The sequence below is a fragment of the Heterocephalus glaber genome, unplaced genomic scaffold, assembly GCF_053883595.1.
Source record: "Heterocephalus glaber isolate CG9 unplaced genomic scaffold, H.glaber_assembly_v1.0 deba00001555, whole genome shotgun sequence".
NCBI lineage: Eukaryota > Metazoa > Chordata > Mammalia > Rodentia > Bathyergidae > Heterocephalus > Heterocephalus glaber.
Genome location: NW_028258346.1, coordinates 16,499,976 through 16,517,325, shown reverse-complemented (window position 1 = coordinate 16,517,325; position 17,350 = coordinate 16,499,976). Strand labels below are relative to the sequence as shown.

Below are 17,350 nucleotides of genomic sequence, written 5' to 3'. Positions count from 1 at the left end.
TGAGGTCCCGGGAGAACTGAGGTAAGAAAGGAGGGCATGCCTGCCAGCTTCACCAGGCTCCTTGCCAAGGGGAAATGAGCCTGTTCCTTGTAGGCCAGAGACTTGGTGGAGCCCTAAGGCTTGTTGGCTTTTGCCTCCCTTCCCTGCCCCAGGAGAGAAAAACTGAAATCATTCGACTCTTGCTTTCCTTATAATTACTGCCTTAACAACCCGAGGTAGCAACAGCTACCTATACTGGCCATCCTTCAGCTCCGGAAAATACTGCCATTGGGCTTTCTCTGGTTCGAAGATCCCAGTTGGCTCTCCCAGCTGAATCAACAAAAATGATGTTTCTCTCTCTCTCTCTCTCTCTCTCTCTCTCCCTCCCCACATACATATATACACACGCACATATAGAAAGAGAATCTGGCTTTTTCCATTGTTACAACTGATAGCAAGACAAGACTTAAGATGCTACAAATCAAAAAGGGTGACCAGGCTCCCTTCCACTTCACCCTTCAGGTGACACGGATCACTATTGCAGCACTCTCCTGTGTCCCCAAGTGAGGGGCACTCCCACCTGTTGGCATTCCATGGTGTTCTTGACTCAGTTTCCTGTTCACTGTAAGAAGCCTAGAATTAGTCATATTTCTTATCTTATGGGTGATTATACCAGTGAAGCCAGACCTTGCAAAAACAAGAGCTCTGAGAGGAAGTGCATGTGGGCTACAGAGAGCTTATTTTACTTTCTAGTGACTTATTTGACTAAAGAACCTGTCTGGTAAGCAGGAGATAGCAACCCTGAATCACTGAGGTCTCAACTTGAAGAATGAAGGAGGTGCTTTAAACTTTGGTGCAAATATGGTTCCTATCTCTGTTCTTTGCAAAGGCAGTTTTCTCAACATTGACTGGGCCCACAAAATAAAGAACAAAAACAAACCCTCACTTCCTCTGGGAACCTGTACCAACCTTCCCAGTCCCTCCACCTTCCCAGTACTCCAGGGGCATCCTACACAGAGCTTGTCTGACACCTGTGCCGAAATCCATCCTACACCAATGTGCCTCTCATTAGACTCCAGGCACCTTGCCGGTGGAGATCAGATACTCTGACTTTATCTTCCCAGCCAATAACAACAGTAGGTGGCCGTGATAGGTACTCAAAAAAATGCCCCTGAGAGCAGGGCAAATATATTCAGGTGGCTTTTATAACCCTTTCATAAGGTGCCTGGATTTTTCTTAGGAGCTCAAAGCCATCAAATAAGGGACTTTTGAAACATTGGAAAGTGGATACTTTTAAAGGAGATGCTCTCCTCATCGGTCTTTTGATGTTCAAAGACTCTTGAGATCTGTAGTTTTCATCTGCTGCCAGAAGTGACTTTGTCCGTCTTCCACTGCCATGTGTAGGGGCTGCTACCAGGGCTGCTGTTTATATTTTGTACTCATAGCCCAGCAATGTTCAGTGGAGTGCACGATGATTTCATACGAAGTTCCCAAGTCAAGACAGGCGAGGAGCAGTTTACCCAAACTTCTTGAGAAACACTGATGCAGAGAATTAGGAATTTTGCAAGAGGAAGTGGAGGGAGAAATATGGTAAATGGGTAAATGTTACTTAATATCTGACCTTGAGTCTCCGTATCTGGAAAAAAATAGGCTCACTACTCTACTTCCTGGGAATGCTGTGATGATTCCATAAAGGAAAGGTTTTAGAGAAGGGTGCCTGGAACTCACATTGTCAGTAAATGTTACCTGTACTCCCTCCTGTTGCTCACCTTAAAAAAAAAATCACAGTAGTTGGCACGTTTTCTAGCCCACATTTTCACTTATTCATGCCAGCTGGTTTTTCTAATTAGTAACAAATTAGAAGCTTTTTGTAACGTGTAACCTTTCTCTTAAGTAAACTTGAACTTGTAATGTTGTTAATTGCCAGTGAGGCGCTCACTCATTTTGCTGAATCTGCAGCTTCAAATTTAAGATAAAAAAGAGGTGCCCTTTGTTTAGTGTTTTACGGTTACCCTGAGTTGTGGTTTTGTCTCCAAATTAAGACATCTGATATATGTTTCCCAGCCTAATTGTGATCGATGCTTTAGTTTGCACTTCTGACAACTGGGTGGCTTGGAGGTGTGCTTTTCAGACTACAGCAGGGTCTCACCCCATGGTCTGCATTGAGTTGGGATCATGTTGGCACCCATTGTACTTTTTAAAAATTTTTAAACTAGAACAAGGACCTCTAGGTAGCATGCAGGGACCAGAGACCCATCCATTTTCCATAGACAGACCCTGTAGATGGCCATGGCTGTTGATGCCATGTTACCCTTGACAGAGGTATATTGCAATATTATACAAGAAGAGGAAAAACGTGGATTGGTTCCTCAGAGACAGTGTTGTGTTCATCTCTATTCTGAGAATGGTGCCTGACACTTAGGAGGCCCACAGTAATTGTCTCACGCATGATTTCCACTCTTCACCACTGTCACCCAGCCACCCCACCACAGGGTTTCTAAATGACAAATGTCTATATGACACGTTAGGGCAGCTGAATTGCCCGCCTCTCATGAATGAATTGGCTTATCAGATGACTTCTGATACATCATTTGGTGCTCAGATTCTGTAGTTTTTCTGCTGTAAGAGTGAAAAAACTACCCTTGGGTAAGACTAAGTGATAAAAAGTGTTCAGGGGAAAGAGGGAGACTCAAAAACTTGTAGCAAGGAGGAGTCATGGTAGGCAGTGGGCTTTGGGAGCAAGTAAATGCTGAGTACTTAAGGTGAATTGAGAAATAAGTCACAGATTCAAAGGAGTAATGGTGGATGGTGAAAGTGTTACTGGTACCTCGAGGGTTACTTTTTGTGGCTTTCTGTTGGGTAGTGAGGTGAGGGGCACCTTCCTCCATCACCCTGCAAACCCTGGGAGCCCAGAGATTACGGGCTTCTGCAGCAGTCAGGCGGGACCCAGGGGCGGAGGTGGCTGTGTTGCCCACGCCTTGTGCCTTTCATGGTCTTGTGCCTCGGTCTCGTCATCTTCGTCCTGAGGATAGTCCACAGAGGGATGCAGAGAGACCAGGTGCGTTATTCAGATGCACTCCCCCTTTCTGGCACAGGAAGCAAGGGGAGGTGACTTCCTCTTACCCTTGCATGACCCTCTCCGTGCTAGCTTCCCTATAGTTTCCTGCTACCTTTTCTAACTGCTTTAGGGTAGAAAGAAATCAAAGCTCTCTGTGAAGCTTGCATGGATGAACGGGAAATAAGTGGATTCCTGGGTGGGGTAATGGAGACCTCCCAACTGTCTCATCCTCAGAGTAGACGCAAAAGCAGTGGGACCATGGACAAGTTTCCCCGTGGGTACTTACCCTGCAGCACCATGGTGAAACCATTTGCTCCCAGTTCCCATCCATTTCGTGTAGCACTGAGGGTCTTCTTCTTGGTTCTTTCCATTTTGTTCTTCGGCCCTGGCAGCTCCTGTTAATCACTCTGACTTAGGACTTGAGAATGAAGACTAAACGCCCATGATCGAAAATTCCTATGCAGTGACTGTGAACAAGAAGTGGGGCCTCAAATCCCCATTGGAAACTTGCTGTGACATGGGTTCCTCCCACTCCTGTCTCCCCTGGAGACTCTTTGCCCACGCAGACAGGGCTCAGTCTAATCCCTCTGCTGCCTCCCGCCACCCCACCCTTCCAGTCCTTTCCTCCACCCTTCCTCATCGCCTAGCTGTTCTCCTTTGCCAGAAGAAACAAGCATTCGTGCTCAGAAGGGGAGATGGTGGAAACCTTCGCTGGGGTGGCTGGGTCTGCAATCCTGGGTCACCGAGGCTGCTATGGTGACTAGTCACAAGAGGGATGGCTGGGAACCTGAAGCCTGAGCTTGAACCCCCAGGTGCTGTGAATTTGCTTTATTGGGAGAAGGGGCTGTTGCTTTCTTGTTCATTGGCATTCAGGCAGGTTCTGCATTTTTGGTTTGTAAGCACTGCTCAGATGCAAGGAACTCTGCTGGATTTGGTGGGTGATCAGACGAAGGAGGGTGGGGAGCCCCCTCACCACCCCATCCCACACCCCAACCTCCACTTTGGTGAAGGAGACAGAGAAGCGGATTAGCTGAATGATACGAGCGCTAAATAAAAGTGCAAGCAGCATGATGTGGGAGGTCTGAGAACAAATGGAGCATTTAGTTCTGAGCTGGCTGAGGATGGCCTAACCAAGGGAGGAGCACTGAGTGAGTCTTTGAGCTGGATTTAGATGGGCTGGGAATGGGGCCGGGCATGAACAGCAGTGTGTGTATAGCGTGCGCCTCCTGGTGGGTTTTTCCCACACTCTGGCGATGTGGTTACTCAGCCCTGTGGACAGGAAGGTGAATGAGAAGGCGCCTAAGTCACGGCTGCCATTTTCTTTTTCCTAGGGGCTCTGTTATCTGCTTGGCCAAACCATCAGCATTCCCCTCGGCCCAGTTGGTTCTTGCATATGAAACCACAGGAGCAAGCAGAGGGGAGCTGCTTTCTTGTAAATCCTGCTGATTCCTCCCTCGTTTTCTGAAGTGCAGTGTGGCAGTGCCACCCGCTCTGGGCTGGATCATGAGAGCACTCAGGGCTATATTTAGTCTGGTTCTGCTAAAGTGTGGGTGCAAGAAGCTGCTCGTGCAGCTTGCCTCCCAGCCGGAAGAGCAGGATGGGGCGCAGCTGTGGGTGACACGGGTGGCCCGCCTCACTGCCTCCCGCAGCCTCCTGCTCCTGGCGCTGGCGGAGCCGGTTGGCAAGTTGGGTTCCTTTGCCCCTCCCTGCCCTTCAGCCACCTGGCAGGTGGTGAGGAATTGCGTTCAGTGCATCCCAGGTCTTGAGGGACTGGCCCGTGTTTGAGGACTGGCTGTGGGGTGGGAACCTCAGAGCTATAGCTGTCCGCGGGACGTGGGGCAGAGCGGACTCAGGGCTGCTCTTGGTCTGTCACGGCCTCCAGAGTGTGGCTGTAAGCACAGGGCTGTCGCATTGGTGGTGCTCGCTCTCAGTGTGCAAGCTCTGCAGCCATAGGAGGGCTGAACAGCTCCGTGGAGGAGCAGTAGTGTGCGTGGATAATCCACTGAATTTATTGTCCACCATCCAGCGGGAATATTAATAGTAATGACCGCATGGACGTGCCAGGAGGGTTAGGTTAGGATCCAGGAAACTCTGAAGACCGAGTCTAGCAGGTGCTCAGCAAATACTCCATAATGCTGAACCAGATGAGGGCAATGATGCTGCCTCTCCTTATTCTCCTGCCACACTCAGGAAAGCATCTAAACCATTTTCACATCTCCATGGTAATACAGTGTCTGGTGAGGGAAGGAAGGTGGGTTCTTAGTTGGGGTGAGGTCAAGAAAATGATAAAATAGAAGGCACTCTCAATTTAAATATATATTATTTAATGCATTCATTGTCTTGTATCTTGCAGCTTTGAGGCAATAGAAGGAAAACAAAGGTATCGAAACAGTGTATTCATTAAAGACTCATCACCTATGTAATTTTCCCCACCCAAAATTTACTTGTCACTGAACATCAGCAGTTTTGTAGCTTAGTGTCTCTTTCAGATGATCATGAAGCCACATAATATCTACGCAAAGTAAACTGGTTGCAAAGAGAAAATTCAAATCTTTCTAAAGAGGAAAACTTTTATGGACTCTATGAAAATAATGTTGAAATCAAAGCTATGGTCCAATTAAAATATGACTGAGATAGGCCAGATAACCAAGAAAGAGGAGAAAATTAATGAAGATGTTGGCTTGATAAGCACCCAAGAGAAATAATAGGACCTTCTAAAGATTAAGAGAAGTCTTTGATGAAAAGAGTCACCGTATAACACTTTGGGAAAAAATGATGTCCTTCACATTTGGGCTATGAAAAGTCAAGTGTGAGGTGAAAGATACTTTGTCCTGCTGGAATAAATTTGATGCAGAAGTTATATAACAAAACTGGGCTCCCTTTCTGTCCTAGAAATTAGCATGTATTTACAATTATAACCCAACTGTAGTTAAATAGGAGGTAAACTTCAACTTCCGTTTGCAAGATAAAGTATCATTCAATCTGTTAATGCCATTAATTTTGAAACTTTAGTTTCCATTTCAAGTGTATTTTTTCTCACTTCATCTTTTATGATTTCATATTACTATTTTCAATTTTTAAATTTTGGTTACTTAGATATAATTTACATGTAGTAAAATCACTTTCTGTAGTCTTGAGAGTTTTGGCAAAATAGTCTTGTAACCACCCGTAGATGTCAAAATACAGAGCAACTCCAGCACTCACGCCATTTCCTCGGCTCTTCCCTCCATCATAGCCCTGATAATACTACCCTGAATCCCATCCTTGTTACAGAATGGCATGTAAATGGTGTCATACCCTCTGCTGCCATTTGAATCTGGTGAATCGCTGGGTAGCACCGTATGCGTGTCCTGCTTTGTGGTGGTGTGGCTCTGCCTTCTGTTTCTTTTCTGCTTTCTGAGGAAATGTAGCCATTTTATATTGTCATTTAGTCAGTATTTCTGCCTGGATAAACAGGGGAATTCATACTGATGGTTGAGTCATCTAGGAAGTGTATGTGGGTATACCATTTTCTTCCTATTGCTTAGAAGTAGAATAGGTTTCCTTTTATTTAAAAAAATTTGTTGAGGGCCTACTATGTGTCAAGGGGAGGAAGAGTTTGGTTTACAGTCATATGATGTGGTCAGTAAGCTGGGAAAACCAGCTGGAGGCTATGAGGGTTCCTAGGCACCATTTCCTGGGGCAGATTTTCTCAGGCTATTCTTTTGGAGTGAATCAGAAATAGGGGTCTGAAACAAACATGAGCCCAGACTCAGTCTTACCAGATATATTCGGGAGACACTGATCTAGGGGCAGGGTTCTTAGCCTAGGATCAAAGAGGACTGAAGAAACTCATGACATCCTACAACCTTAGGCACAATCTATATATGGACATTATGTGTAGTGTTCATGTAGTAGGAGAACAGGGGCTTAAGATGAGTAATGTCACACCCATGAGAACAGGCCTTTGACTTTTTACTTCTCTGATCTGTCCCCAGTGCCTGCCACTGCTTTTGGCCCAGAGAAGGCCCTTGGTTATTTATTGAATAAACAAAAGAACTAATGTTACTTTGTGTCTATTCTGAGCTCTTTGTGTCATTCTTGAAAAATTAATTCTGATAATGCAGTGAAATGAGGGATTTTCCCACAGTCTAATAGTTGAGGGGATTTGGATCCAGAAAAGATAACTAATTTTTGTAAGGCCATATGGCTAATTTGTGGTAGTACTCTGGTTTGTAGGAAAATTTATGGTATTCCAGTGGCCTTGCTTTTTGCTATATTGTGTTTCTTGCTGGTTGTCTTAGTTTGGTAGTTTAGTTCTGGTTTAACAGTTGCCTTTTGGAAACCTGGCAAACACCATTATAATAAAAACCATTCAAAATTCTTTTGAGTTTTTGGGTCAAATCTCTGATAAAGTATTTATCTTGATATTAGCTGACTATACTTTCACATCCTTTCTTTGTAAGGAGCTCTAGGCCTGTGGGGTTTTGTCTTATTTTCCCATGCTGCCTTCCAAATTCGCCTGCATGCCCAGCATGCTATTAATGAAAACTGCTGTTATATTTGGACAATGAGTGTTCATTTTGTACCTGCTGTATACTCAGCACTGTGAATGGCACTGGGGAAGGTATAAACGCATCCAGAGCCATTGAACCTTTCCCTCTTGGATCCTATAGTCAAGTCAGAAACTTAAGACTGAGGTTCTAAATATTGTCAGCATGAAAGAAGTAGGAACATGAGCAGGGGAGGCTATGAAGGGCTATACACTGTATTGACGAGGAGCTACCATGGCCCCAGCCATAGCCTTCATACTGCCCTGAACTCCCTTGAGAAATCATTGTGGTTTTGTTTGTTTGTTTGTTGTTGCTCTTGTTTTATGATAGAGTAAACTCACTGCTATAAAAAGTTTGGCTGCAGTCTTGAAAGCCTGAAAAGACAGAAGGGAAGCTGAAGTAATGTAGTAATAGGGTGATAAAGGAAAAGAAAGGGACAGAAAGGGGCAGGTTTTAGAAATGTTTCATAGGAGAAAAGAAAGACTAGGATTTGGGATTAATTATCATTTCTCTGGGCTCTTTGGGGGCTTTCCATTGTCAAGAAAAGAAAGTATTAGCAATTTGCACTGCTCCCGAGGAATCTTCCATGGTACTCAACGCTTCCTGGGCTCGAAGCACAGTTTGAAGCCCTTTGGTCTGTTGATGCAATTCCTACCCTCACGGCACAGATGCCTTTGTCCTACCTGTTCATGGTGGTCCTCCTCACATCCTTCCATGAACACATTTATAGCAAGAACACAGGTGGGCAGAGACCTCCCAGTGTAAGAAGACCAGGACTGCCAGGTAATTGCAGCATTTCAGGGATGGGACCAGGGAGAGGAAGCTGAAGGAGAAGGGAGGAAACAGTTAGCTAGTGAGAGTGTGCATTTCGGAGGGTCAGCATTGCCTGCTGGGTCAAGGCCACCAGGCTTGACAAGGAGTAAAAGGCATTCTGATGAAGTGGGGAGGAAGTCTGTACTATGATGGTTTGGGGATTGAATGGGTGGTGAGGAAGCTATGCCCAAAGCACATGCGTGGAAATGGGGGTCAGGACATGTCATAATGTGGAAAGAAGGGTGAAGTAGTTAGCGCAAGAGAGAGATCAGTGTCACAGAGACTGGAGCCGTGGAGAAGATGGAAGAAGGAAGGCTTTTTCCCAGGCTGGAAACAAGTTTGAAAGAAGCTTGGTTTTTTGATTTTTTTTGGGCTAGGAAATATTTGAGAAGGGTTTAGACTAGGTGAACTGATGTAGTGGAGAGGTAGACTTGAAGGAGGATCGGGGGCATAACTGATAGGGCAGGAGCCATCAGTGGCTACTGTCAGAGAAGGCACTGTTCTTTCTAGAAGGGGTGGATCAGGAGCGTTGTAACTGCAAAGTGTATGCATAGCTATTAAAAAAATCCCCATACCAAGTGATTGGTGCCGTTCTGAATGCTTGTCACATATTAACGCATTAACTTAACATAATTCTGTTGAGGTGGGGCTGCTATCACCCCTATTTGCAAACACTGAAAAGGCGACAAAGTTTAACTTGCTCATTGTCACACTAGTAAATAGTAGAGGTGGCATTTGATCAAGATGTTGTCTGAAAAGATGATCATCCTATTTCCCAGTTAGTACCCTTTGAGAAATACTAGATTAGGGTATTCTCATCTTCAGGGTTTTCTTTGCAAATGAGACTGTTAAAGGGTGGCCTGTTTGGGTGGCTGACAGTTTCGTGTGGATTGTCTTGTTCTGTAATAAGGAAACCCAGGAAGGGCAGGGAGGGAGTAGGAGGAGGACTTCCCAGCTCTTAGACGGTGGGCCAGGTCTGCTTTCCAGAATGTGGGGCTAAGTTTGGGGGCTCTGTTTGCAGAATGGAGATGGGGGTCCTAGCTAGCAGGTACCTCAAGGACACTCTGATCCCTCTGACTGGTGTCTGGGGTTTCTCAGACAACAGGAAGTTGTCTGAGAAAGGACAGATGCAAAAGATACAGAAAATAACCCTGGTTACCCTCACAATTTTGTCAAGACAGAAATACGATCTCCATTTCTGTCTATGTCCAACCACCGTTGGGCTCTCAGTGGCTTTAAGATATTGGTTTGCAGATGCAGATGTAGGGAGAGATTTTTCCCTGGCTGAAGCCCAGTCTCTTGCTCAGTAAGTACTTCTCTAAATAACCCTGATGCCTCTGCCTCCTGCTGACTCGATTTGCATGGCCAGGGCTCTTCACTGAAACTCAGGGTCTGGTAGCTTTGCGCCCTGTGTTTGCTGGTATCTTCCCTGGCCATTGTCATTGAGATCACACTGAGCTGGCTCCACGCTGCACCGTGTTTTCCAAGTGCAATTTCTCATCAGAGCCTCAGCTGATGCATTGGCAGCTGGAGCACGCAGCCTGGCTCCCTGTTATCAGTCGGGATGTGAAGATTTCCCTGCCCAGGGTCACACAGCTCATTAGTGACAAAGCTTAGATTTAGAACTTGCTGTCTGGACTCCTTTTATTATGGTTCCTTTCATTGCTGCCGTGATGGAAGGGATGGCACTGAGCCCGATTTGAAGGGGTTTGTAACTGGGATATTAACAGCTGTCTATAGTACTCCTATTATTATTTTAAAAGGGATCCAGAAATTTTCTTAAATTATGGATGAAGACAACCAGAGTAGAGCCTGAGGTCATGTAATCCTTTAATAGAGCCTGAGGTCATGTAATTCTTTAAAGGCGTCTAGTCATTGGCTCACAGCGATGCGAGGTTCATTTCTCCTTTTTCTTTCCCAGAATATTGTCAATTGTTCTCCATTACCAGATCTTCAGAATACTCATATTAAAGTAATTTTTGAAAATATCTTATTCTGGGTATGAGAATTCTTCATATTCCCCATGGGAAAAAGTCATAAAAACACAAATAAGAAACTAACAGCAGTAGCTAATGTAACACTGGTATCCACACATGGGGTTGCCCTTCTGCCAGTAAAGCCTGGCATAGCTATGCTGGTTGGTGGCTGGGCCATATTGATTGTTTTTAATTTTCATGATACTACCTTTTTACAGTAATCCTATGAAATAATTGTAAATATTATCTCCATTTCCTACATGAAAAATCAAAGCCTAGAGAAATTCAGTATTATCCCCAAGGCCACCAGGTACAAAAACGGAGTGGGAATTCAAACCAAAGTTCAGATGACTTTGGTGTTTGCTGTGTTGTCACAGAACCAACTCGGTGCCCAGGCCTGGGTCACCTGTGGAGAGTGCTCTGTATAAGTAACTAGCTGCACCTGGGACAGCACAAGCTAGTCTAGCAACCCTCCCCCCTTTTTTGTGATACCGGGGATCAAACTCAGGACCTTGCACTTGCAAGACAGGCAGTGGCACCACTGAGCTAAATCCCTGGCCCACAAATCTTAGTAGTTTTTGGTAAAATATTAATGAAGTTTATTTGTAAAATTTTGCTTGGAAATGTGTGTAAGGAAGGAATGATCTCATGTTTCTTAGACACAGCACTTAGTGAGGCCAATAAGAGTCCTGAGAGGGAAACAAGTAACTTTGCATATTTAGAGGGTGTCCATGCTTCTCTGGACTCTCCTGTCACTTGTTGATGGTCATTGTCCAGGCTGAAGACATCAAAAATAGCCCACCTTTTACAGTGAAAGGTGTAGCTGTGTTGGATGGAAGGGGAGGTCTTTGCTGTATAAAGGCAGTATCCGAATTAATTGTAGATCTCAGTTGCAACATGCTTAAGTTATATTTATCCATCTTTATTACAGCTGATTGTTTATTCACATACACCAATTGATTATTGCCATGCTATTTTATTCTTTTAATTTTCAATATATTCTTTTAAATCCATCTTTTAAAAAAATTTTTCATTTTGGTCTCTAGTCATGTTGCTAACTTGGTAAACTGTGGAGGGTGTCCTGGTATTTTTATTCTCAGGGTTTTAGAATCTTTGCTTAAGTAAGCATTCAGAAACAGTGTTTGTATATGCAGGCACTGAGGGACCTCTTTGGTTAATATTTCTAAATTAGGGTTTTATTTTTCAGGTGATAAAATATATCTCAGTGTCTTACATACAAATCTAGGCAGATAAATATTCAACATTTATTGAATGATTCTACCAAGGATTGTGCCTTATAAACATTCTAATACCTGCAACATTGTATTTATTCCAATGTTGCAGGTAGAGATAGACTCTGGGCTGATTGGTACGTTAGCTGAGGCCACTTAGTAAAAACAGTAGTTGAATATAAAACCTATGTATACTATATGGAGAATTGACAACATCATTATGAAGGTTTTTAAAGTTACAGAATACCTGCTGTATGGCAGGAAGTATAAGTTCTTTATAAACTTAAAATTTAGACTTTATTTTTATTAAAATTATATGTGAACATAGTTTTTTAAAAATTATTTTTTTAAAAAACTAGTATTTTTGCTATTATTACTTCCTTAGTGTTCTATAAACTTATAACTTGTTTCACATTGAAAGTTTCCCTCATTTGTTAAATCTCCTTCTGGTATAGTCAGACAATAAGAATTCTGTCAGTTTTTTTTCATTGCAGAAATTGCTCCTGAAGAACCAGGACTTGTTCCCAGCAGGGTTGGTTGTCCCTTAGATTTGCTTCATAGCTGTTAGGTTTGAATTTCCTTTCATCATTATCTTTGGGTTTTTTTCTTTCAGGTATTTGGGTTAGATTTTCTGTTTTAGTATCCTGGGTTTTCACTTTACTTTGTTTTCACCTTGATTTTGGTGGATCACATCCTTTAGCTACTTTTTGAGAAAAGGTACGTGAGAAGCATACTTTTGAGAACTTGCTCATCTGAAAGTTTTTATGCTGCTTTTGAACTTGTAACTTGATTATATTTATGTTTTCAAATTGGAAATTATCTTCCTGTACAATTTTGAAATGTTTAATATCTTCTCATTTCTAATCTTTTTGAGAAATTTGAAAACATTCGGATTGCTGATCATTTGTGCAAAATACACTCTTTTTTTCTTGTAATTATTGAATCCTCTCTCTAGTCCGAGTGTTCAGAAATTTTCTAAGAATATTCTTTGGTGCAAGTCTGTTTTTCTCTATTGTGTACTGTGTTTAGTGGTCTTTCCTTCATTTCTGTGAAATTTTTTGATTTATTTGATTTCCTTTTATCCATTTTGTTCTTTCTTTCATTGGCGTCTGTTCTTGAGATGATAAATTTGCTGGACTGGTTCATTAAAGTCTTATGTTTGCTACATTTCCTTTTTGTTTTATGAAAATTGTATTTTCTGGTATATTAATTTTATTTTCCAGCTCCTATAACATTTATAATTTTTACTATCATTTAAAAACGTTTGCTATTTTTAAAAAGTGCTTTAACATCCCATTTTGTGGATGAAAATATGGACCTCCCCACATTTCATTGAGGGCATAAATGGTACCATTTTAATTTTATAACTGAACTTTATTTCTCTTTCCCTAATTTTTTAAAGTAGATATCTTCTTATTTATTCATCTGGTGTCCTGTCACATTAAATGTTTTCTTCAAGTGTTTGACAGTATTAGGCTCTCTGCTCATATTTGACTGCCCCACTTTAAAAGGAAAGAAAGGAAGAAAGAAAGAAAGAAAATCCTGTAGATGTGAATGAGGCTTATTCATCATGGTATCATTGTAAGGTGAACTGACTGGTTATATTTAGGGCAAAGAATGAAATCTTCTTACATCAAAATATTTAGTTCTTTCACTGGGCTGATTAATTACCCAGAAAAGATCAAGTATTTGTACTCCAGCATCTGAGTCCAGAATATATGTTCTTATTTAGCCTTTTTATTGATTTCCAGATAAGTTTAATGTCTGTGTGCATTTTACTGTATTAATTCTAAGAAAGTTAGACTTATCAATCTAAGTACATTTTCTAGGACTCTCATTACTGTAGATGATCCCTTTAACCAAAACTTTTCCTGCACCCAATTGAAATCTTGTTTTTCACTGATGTATTTTGGCACCTGGAAGAATTTCTGGTATGTAGTAGGTGCTCAGAAAATCTTTATTGATGGAGTTCAGATCTTGTTCCCAGTGTCAGGCTTTCGACACAACATGTCATAGGATGCAGAAGAAAGTCTAATTTCCCAAATCCCATTCTGATGCTGTAGTGCATGTGCACATGCTCAGACTTGACACAGGCAGTCGTGACAGCGAAATAGAAAAGTACATTCAGTCCTGCAGAAGAAGTTTCCTGACTATGGAACTTCTTGGGGTGTGGTATTCTTTATATTGGAGATTGGTGAGTATTATTGAGGGGCCTGAAATGGACAGATCGAAAAATACCACACGGGGTACAGAACTCCTGGGCTCAGGAGCACTGGGAGTGGAAACAGGGATGTGTTGAGATTATGGCATCTCCAGTCTTGACTCAAGCCTGCAGCCTGCCGACTGCCTCCTAGAGACCAGCCCATCTGTTCCTTTCTGCTAACTGGGTCTCTCACACGCGAGTGGAGAGGTGGCCCTAAGGGCCACTGCAGAGCTGTCCCTTTGCATCCCCACTCGAGTGCTGTCGCCTCTTTCTCTCCTCCTCGTCTGCCGTTCTTCATCGCTAGAGTAGGAATGGGAATGCGGGTGGGAGCTCGTTCATGTGGAAATGGCCTCTTTGGAAGAGCTAACTGTCAAGCCGAAGGGGCTCAGCCACTGGCAGGTCACTTGCTCTGCGACATTGCTTTTCTCTTTCCTTGTGACATCTGAGCTCCCCTTCTTAAGGAGGAATCTGATGGTAAGCGCTTCCTGAAAGAAGCAAGCAGAAACAAAAAGCACAGTGTTTCTAAGGTTTCTCTTTGGATGAGAAAGAAGCAACTGTGTTTAAAGATAATTTTCCATAGAAATTTGAAGTTATGATGATGGGATGATGTGCCTTGTTGGGTTTAATTGTTGGTAGATAAGGAAAAATGGGAGTTGTGTTATAAAATAGGATAGTGATAGGAAAATAGCGTATGGAAATATTTAAGCAAAGCTGAGTTGTTCACTAGGCATGGAGGAAAAAATTTATCCAGTTTTATATCTATATCATGTATTTAGAGCAAAAAGTATAATTTGTAAACCTCAAGTTTCTTTTTAACCTAATATAGATGCTTGTAATATCTTAGAGCAAGATATTAGAAATTCAGCAGTTAGAAAATTATGCAACATTGCATCATTTCCCTACCTTTTAAATTAACCTTTTAAAATAATTATAATTACATCCTTATTATATATACTCTTTGGAAAGTAGAAAGAAAAAAATTATCCATGGATTCATCCTCAAAAGACAGTCACTATTAGTATTTGGAATATTTTCTTCTAACCTTTTCTCTTTGCATGGTGTTTCATTCTGCATAGTCATAAGGCATTTTGCTTGCATTTGAGTGGAATTTTTTGGTCTCCAATTGGAGTCGACTGTAGTTATGTTCAGATAATGCACATCTGTGATTTATTCTTTCTTATCATGAGGCTGAATAAGCAGTGCCTTAGTTCTTGGCTTGAATAAATTCTCTATATGCTTTTAACATAAAACACCATTCAGATTAGAGAGTGAATAATCCTTAGAGCACAGAAGCATGATGTATGTTTCACAACCATTTAAAAAATAGGAGATCTGAAAAAAGAAAATCAGAAGCACCAAAATGGCTCTGGGGATTGTGTCACAAAGATGAGACTTTAAGGTTCTCGAGATAGAAAGTGATCTCTCAGTGGCCCTAGGACACATGATTGGTGTCTAGCAATATTTATTAAATGTGTAATAATTAGTATTGCATGTGATGTGGTGGTCTGGAGGCCAAGAGAGAAAAATCCTTCCATCCAGGGGAAGAAAGAGGAATGTAATGTCACAGAGGCACTACTGGGCCCCAGTTAGAAATTCTGGTCCTGTCCTTGCTAAGTGGCGGTCACCTCAGAAACACCTGCCCCTAATACCCTTGCCAATAAAATAAGGCTGTGGAGCGATATAGTTTTAATGACTTTCCATCCCTTTCTGACATTCAGTGACTCGAATTTATGACTGAAGCCAGTGAGAACAGCAAGGTCCTCACGCCCAGCAGTTCCCCCGACTCTGTGTTTTCATTACTCACCGGCAGTTGCCACGCTTGACCATTTTGCTGTGTAAGTTAGGGTTGGCAAATTACTGTTGTTGTAAATAAAGTTTTATTGTTACATCGTTCTGCTCGTTAGTTTTCATATTGTTTATTGTGCCACAGTGGCATAGTTCAGTAGTTAATGCAAACAGTACAGTCTGCAAAGCCTAACTTTGGCTGTCTGGCCCTTTATAGGACAAGCTTCCTGACCTTTGATCTGAATAAATGATTTTTAAGTCCATTTCCCCACCCTGCTCGCTCCCTAACCTTTGTCCTAACTTTAGCCTTTATCTCTTCTCGTCTGGAGAACCTGAGGCCCTCTGAACTTTGTTTTTTGATGCCAGTGTTTGTGTGTGTGTGTGATAGTGGGACTTGAACCCAGGACCCTCATCTCAGCCATATATATATATATATATATATATATATATATGTATTTTTTTTTTTTTAAACAGAGTTTTGCCAACTCACTGACTTGCCCAGGCTGGGTTCAAACTCGCATCCTCTTGCCACAGCCTCAGTGCCGGGACTACGGGCGTGTGCCATCATGCCTGGCTTCATGTTTTAAAATCTTGAAACACCAATTTGCTCACTTTTAACCCCTCAGGGATGTCCTGCTGCACTCCTGGCTAAAATCCACATTCTTTACCTAACAGACGAAATTAGGAGACCAGCATCCTTCACTGACATTCGTAGACCCTTCCAGTCATTAGAGCCTAGCTTTTGTGTGACATGATATGTGCTGTATGAATTCCAGGCCTCACAAACCCCAACCCAACTTCACCAGGCCTAAATACAAAGGAGCTACTTAATGGCTTCCCTGCTTGAGAAGCCTACATGTAGAGCTAACGCCGGGAAGGGCTTTGTCTAAGTTCCTAGTCGTGTCACCTGGAGATCCAGCTGTCAGCAAGTTTGCTGTCTCCTGTGTCCTCTTCTCCTTTTCCTCGGCTTGCCAGTAACGCCTCCCTTCCCCGCCTCCTTCCTTCCGTATACACCCCTGGTGCCTCATCTTACAAGGACAGACGTCATGCCAGCTGTGGTGGCACACACCTGTAATACCAGGTACCATACTTCAAAGTCTGAGGGAGGAGGTTTGCAAGTTCAAGACCAGACTGGGAAACTTAGTGAGACTTTGTCTCAAAAAATAGAAAAAAAGCTGGGGATGTAGCTCACTGGTAGAGTGCCCACAGTTTGCAAAATAAAACACAAAGCAAGCCCATTATGCTGGGTTAGATACCTACCCTCATGACCCCATTTAATCTTTACCTCTTTAAAGGCCCTGTCTCCAAAGATAGTTACCTTGGGGAGTAGTCCTTCAGCATAGGACTGGGGGAGGGTACGCCTTGGTCCGTAACAGATGTGGATCCTTTGATGTGTATAATGCAAGCTAGGGAATGCAGGGGCACACACCGGTAGGAAACCTTGCATACAGTTACAGGTTTTAAGGGTCCCCATTAAATAGGAATATCTCAAACAGCCTTGCAGAGAGAATCAGATGCCATAAACAAGTATAGGAGGCTGTGTCTAGAAGAGGAGGGCATCCCATCCCCATGTTTCTTTGCTCAATGTGTTATTTACAGGTTCCGTGCCCTCTGCTGGGTTCTAACCCTGGCACAGTCCTTGTTCTCACACACCTGATGTTCCATATCAGACGCCCAAGGGCCATGTAGGGAATTACAGGATGATAAAGGTTGCTGTTTGCCTGGGAAGTGATTTAGATTATGTGGTCAGGAATGTCCTTGCCCAGGAGGAG

The 17,350-nt window shown here is 42.8% G+C and overlaps 1 protein-coding gene across 16 annotated transcripts in view; it reads left to right on the top strand.

Moving 5' to 3' along the window:
- Positions 1–17,350, top strand: part of Samd12 (sterile alpha motif domain containing 12) — a 422,167-nt gene that overhangs the window by 971 nt on the left and 403,846 nt on the right. The window contains exon 1 of one of the 16 annotated variants that reach the window (XM_087190711.1): positions 28–3,849. The exons of the other annotated variants lie outside the window; for them this stretch is intronic. Coding sequence (XP_087046837.1) covers positions 3,813–3,849 — 37 coding nt within the window. The 5' untranslated portion in view covers positions 28–3,812. Of the gene's footprint in view, positions 1–27; positions 3,850–17,350 lie in introns of those variants that run through there. 16 annotated transcript variants of the gene reach the window in all.